General features: G+C 28.6%; 1 protein-coding gene across 1 annotated transcript in view; it reads left to right on the top strand.

Moving 5' to 3' along the window:
* Positions 1-1344: 1344 nt before the first annotated feature.
* The window catches only part of cad (caudal type homeobox), a 28861-nt gene continuing 24205 nt past the window's right edge, over positions 1345-6000 (top strand). Inside the window, 1 exon segment of the mRNA NM_001323804.1 lies at positions 1345-1981. Within this exon segment, the coding sequence (NP_001310733.1) occupies positions 1369-1981 (613 nt within the window). The 5' untranslated portion in view covers positions 1345-1368.

Genomic DNA, 6000 nt, shown 5'->3' with positions numbered 1-6000 from the left:
CCTGTTTAAAATTACATCCTGAATTAAAACTCAAACCAAGATACTCTGCTTTATTTCCTTATTTCTATTCTTTCTTTTTGTTTTTCTAACTATGGAATTTTCACTTTAAAAAATTCGTTTTCACTATAACAGAATTTTGAACTTTGTAAAAAATAAAAAAGCGCAAATTTTGCAACTAACGTGTTGCTTTCATTATAATAAATTCGAATAATATTCGTCGATCTATTTGCAGATTATCTGCCGAATTCGCGTATTCCTTGGCCATCTAGCCGTACAATTTCGGAGATGATCTGAAATTAGTATTTATTACTATTGTGTTTTTTTTCTCTCTCTTTCTTGTGCATGTACGTGCTTGTTGTAAATTTAACTTAGTAAGCTTCAAAATTTTAAAAAAAAATTGACATTTGTATTCCCTTATTGTGCTTTAGTTATCCTAGTTTTGATTAAAATTTTATGAATTTCTGAAAACATAAATAAATAATTGTTTTAATATGTTTTTGCTTCCTAAATGGGCTTCTATTTTGTTTTAATGAAGTGGAAAAAATAATTTTAGCCTAATGATACAGCAGAGAAAAAGTTAAAAGATCGTCTTAAGCAGTTAAAAAGTTGAGAATTATGGAGAGAAAAAAAAATAAGTGACGAAAAGAACTTTTAAAAAAAATTCATGCTGTACCAAAAAAAAAAAAAATTCATTGATGTCAGCATTAAAAAAAGCAATAGAATACTTTACATAATCCACTGATCAATCAGTTAATTGAATCTAATTTTTTTTACTCAAAAATAAATAAATATAAAAGCTGAAAAATATAAAAAACATTAATGTGAAACTCACTGTCAAAAAGTATACTGCATTTTTATATCTGTGTGCCAAATTATTTTAAGAAAAAAGGGCCATTTTTTAAAGGGGGTCTATTTTCTAATCATGCATTCCAAATCCTAATATTGTATCCTAAAATAGAATAATTTCTTCAAAACATAGTTATAGAATAAAAATAAAACTTTAAAATAAAAAACCTAGTTTCCATGATGCAAAATTCACTATTCTTCTCAAATTAATATAGGTATTTATCCTGATAACAAAAAACTGAAGATATCTCTACAGATGATACGGCGGAGAAATTCTAACATCGGGATGCCTTACGAAAGTGAGGAGGAAACCGATGCCGAGAAACTCTATCCCGATTGGAGGACTATCATACACCCCACCTCATCAGGAGACACTGATTGGTGGAAGACATCCTTATGTAGTCAGGAAGAGGAGTAGACGTTTCTTCCAGTGTGTCACATCACTGGAAAGATAACTGAGGTATAGAAATTATCTTTTCAAGACTGTGGATTCAAGTAGAAAAAATTAAATGTTGATGGGAGATGGTTCCTACCTATGACATGTATTCCCCTACAGCTAGACACCAAAGTTCAACTTATGCATTAACCCAAAACTATGGACATCATCAAACTTACTCTCAATATACGGACAATATCAATTTCAATCCATGCGGAGTTATGGACAATGGCATGAACAATAACTACCAACAAAATCTGCCGAGTTCTTGGCCTATATACACGGTGTCGCCTTCCAATAACCCATCGCGCCAGCATGTCCTTTTAGAGGACTGGATGCCCCTAACAACCAGTCCAAATAATTACCAAACACAAAATGTGATGCATTTTTCAACTGATAATACACAAACTTTTCATCTTCAGAGGAATATCGGCGATGTCGGACCAGCTGATTATTCCCTAACCAGCTCTGAACACATGAGAATCCAGGAAAAATTGGAACCTAGTTCAGAAACCCACGAACATCCAAGTTCTGATTCTATTGTTGCAGTTTCCAGCGATGGTATGAGTGGTACTGAATCACCTATTTTGCCAATCCATATGAATCATTCTACGGGTAATGTTCTTTGTCGACCTCAACCGGCCCGCAGTCCATATGAATGGATAAAAAGGACGTCTTATCAGAGTCAACCTAATCCAGGTAAGATTTATAAAAATTTATTGCTCTCATCAAAGATTGTTTTTACTAGTTTTTATTATTAATATTTCAAACGTTATGAGTATCCGTCTGAACTTACTATTCATTCATGTGTGAGAATACTCTGGAAAAAATTTCAGAATTTAGGTATTTTATGAACTTTCAATTGTTTAACTTTGATTTACGAAACTTTATTGCGCTCATTAAAGATATTTTTTACTATATTTTGTTATTAATATTTCAAATCTTAAAGGAAACCATCAAAACATTATATTCATTCATAGGTGGGAAAACTTTTGAAAGTATGCAATAACTGGTATTGTTTAATTTTGATTCATAAATATTTATTGTTTTCATTTAAGGGATTTTTTACTATATTTGATTGCTATTGTTTCAAACGTTAAAAGATATCTTCGAAATTTTGCATTTATTCACATATGACAATACTTTTGAAAAAATTACAGAAGTCGGTATTTTACGAACTTTCAATGATTTAATTTTTATTTACAAAAATGTATTCCTCTCGTTAAAGATATTTTTTACTATACTTTATTATTAATACCTATTTCAAACATTTAGAGAAACCATGAAAACTTTGTATTCATTCATATAAAAGAATACTATCGAAAAATTTACAGGAATCGGTATTGTTTAATTTTGATTTATAAACAATTATTGCTTTCATTAATGACATTTACTATGTTTCATTATTAATATTTTACACGTAATTTTGAACCACCAAAATTTGTGTTCCTGAACTTCCTAATAGTTCTAAACTTCCTAATATTCCTAGACTTTGTCGAGAATTTGGAAAAATTAGCAGGAATTGACAATTTTATAAACTCTCAAATGTTTACATTTGATTAATAAAATATACTATATTTTTTATTGTTAAAATTAATGAAACTGTCAAAACTTCGTATTCATTAACTTGTGAGAATATTTTTGAAAAATTTATAGGAAAGTATTTTATGAATTTTCAGTTGCTTACTTTCCAAAATATGAATTTTTGAATCTAATTTTATTTTTTTCCATTGTTTCTTTATTTATTTTTGGATTAAGAGAACAACTAGAAACGTAGTGAAAAAAATTAAAATATGCTGGAAAATTAATTAAATGTAGGGTAAATAAAATTGATATCTAAAGATTGCATATAGCATCTTCTTGAATTAGATTACGCACATAAGATGGTGAACAGATTATTTTTGTGCTCATTTATACAAATCAAATCTAAAATATTCTATTGCAAATATAATTTTGTTCCTTTTCCTTTATTCATTTTGAATATTATGTTCTGCTTAAAATTTTCTGTTACAACAATCAACAATCACGCACAATTTTTTTTATATCTAGACATGCGTATTTCAATTTGTAAAATCAATGAAAAGTTAGATTAATTTAACTCCAACCATACTCGATTCAAATATTACTGTATATATATGTAAAAAAAAGGATTTGATAAAATATAATTTTTATTAAAAGAAATTTTGGTGTAAACCATTATATGGCGTCATAATGATGGTGTAATTAAGGGAGTAATTTTTTTTAATAATTATTATGAATCTACTACCAGTACTGCAATAATAATATTTTGTCCAAATATTGGCTAACCGAGCTCATCGTCTTATGTTCAGAATCTTAGACATTAACAACCCCTCCCGAAAAATTTAAAATGTTCAGATTACACTGTCGTAAATTCTGGGGCATGTTGATGAACCATAATGTCGTTCAAATGAACTGCAACCTTAATATAAATGATAAGTTGAACCATATTATCGTAATTCCTGAACTTGATTAACCAATACTATGTGGTTTACCTTGGACAAAATTTACCACCTTGTTGGTGTTGCAGCAAATTCGTTCTCTTACATGGATCAAAGTATATAATGGGGTGGATAAAATGGGATTGTATCAAAAGCAAGAAAAAATGGTAAGAGCAAACAAAGAATTTTTATCTTTTAAGTATCAGAAGATTTTGATAATGGTACTTTTTGCATCGAGTTGATATTGGTACTTTTTGCATCGAGTCATGAACATAGCTTTTTGAGAAACTTATTGTGAAATACATCAGAATTTCAATTATCTCTTTAAAAGCCTAACAAAAATTTAAGACGTGCATTTAAACAAATTTTTTAGTTGAACATTAAGAGTTAGTGTTTTTTTTTTTTTTAATTAAAGACGATGAATTATATTCGAATATATAATTTCAAAACTTTTGAGCTGTAAATTTAATATTAAATTTTAAAAGTAAAGTTTAAAAGTGAAAGTAAATTTAATATAAAATTTCAAAAGTAAAACTTAAAAGTGAAAGTAAATTTAATATTAAATTTCAAAACTAAAGCTTCTTATTTGAATTTTTGAGTATAGAAATAAGGTCGCTTTTTAGTACCAACATCTTTAAAAATTGCAAAATAGGCTATATTATGTAGAATGTTAAACTTCAAATACCTCAAGATAACAGATCGTAATTTAAATATTTTTTAACAAGTTACATATATAACTTCTAAAGTAAATTTACCCGCCATATGAACATTGAACAATTAGACTATAAGAAAAGTAATGAGAGTATTAAGAGCCAACATCTCTTCTATAATTATTTTAAAGCGATCGTATTAATTTTAACAGCTTTTTAAGTCGAAAACAAGTGAATTATTTATTTAGTTTTTTTAAATTAAAACAAGTTGTATTTTTCACTATGATTTTCTTAAAACTAAATTAAAAATTATTTTACTCCGTTACATAAATACATTCAGTGGTAACTCTTCTGTAAGATTTCTATTAAATGAAAAATCCGTATCAGTTATCTTGCGTCGAAATCACCGCCAGACTTTTAAGAAAGTGTCAGATTCAACTCACAATGTGCTCAGAGGGGCAACACATTTTGGTAATTGACAATTTCCTTTAATATGGATTCTGATTAAGGAACTACATATTTGTAATCTTGTTATAAACTATAAATGTGTAAAGATGTATTGTTTACTTACTAGCTTACTACACATTTGGTAATCAGGAACGGTTGTGTTGTGCACAACCGTTCCAACGGCTAAAAAGCGAAATTACCAAACTGCTAAAACATTCAGGTTATCAGTTTAATTAGCAAAAGAAGAACAAAAAGAAGAAGAAAAAATTCATTAAATACATGAATTCGTATTTTTATGCTTTATTCTATTAGTGGGTTACTATTTATCTAAAACAAATAGTGTTGTAATACAATCGTAAATTTAAAACATCGTCCTGAATGGTCTAATTTTTAACATTATTTATGATTAATTATTTTCTACGTGACGTGATTATAAATTTTTGATTTCAATTTTATGAATTATACTCTGCGTACTTCAGTGAGTTTTTTTTGAAGCCTGATTAATTTCAGGCAGACATTTTGACAGTCTTTTTGGCAGATGTTTTCGTGGTGTTTTTCTTAGCTGATGTTTTCTTAGATTTCTTTTTACTTGACGTCTTCTTACCACCTTTCTTCTTGGGATTCAAATAATAATTCCTGTTAACTTTCTTGATCAATCCAGTATCAATCAGTTTCTTTAAAATCTCTTTTGCCTCTGGTTTTTCAGCGAGTCCAGCTTGCTTTGAATCCACAAATTTTTTAATCCGCACCCATGAAATTCCTGATTTGCTGCTTTCTGTCGATGCTGCTTTGAGGATCCATCGTCTTAACTTCTTTTTGTCTCCTTTAACATCATTTTTCATCTCTTCTTCAACATAATTCTTCATGTCTTCTTCTTTAACATCCATGATTGACAACTATTTCTGAAGACTGCAGAGTATTTTTACTTATTTTTTAAAATTTAGATGAAATGTTAGAAATAGTAGCTAAAAAGGAAGACAAATTCTGTAGAATGATTTAAATTAATAAAATATACCTCGTTCCACGATTTACGAAACCAAGTCTGAACTAGATCAGGGAACTGATTACAATAAAATCCAGCTTTTACAAAACGTGCAATGAACATGAAATTCAGCTTCTTTAACAATATAGTCTGTCGCGTTCAATTTGCACTAAACACGCA

The sequence above is a fragment of the Parasteatoda tepidariorum genome, chromosome 2 (genome assembly GCF_043381705.1).
Source record: "Parasteatoda tepidariorum isolate YZ-2023 chromosome 2, CAS_Ptep_4.0, whole genome shotgun sequence".
NCBI lineage: Eukaryota > Metazoa > Arthropoda > Arachnida > Araneae > Theridiidae > Parasteatoda > Parasteatoda tepidariorum.
This window is presented reverse-complemented; position numbering and strand designations above follow the sequence as displayed.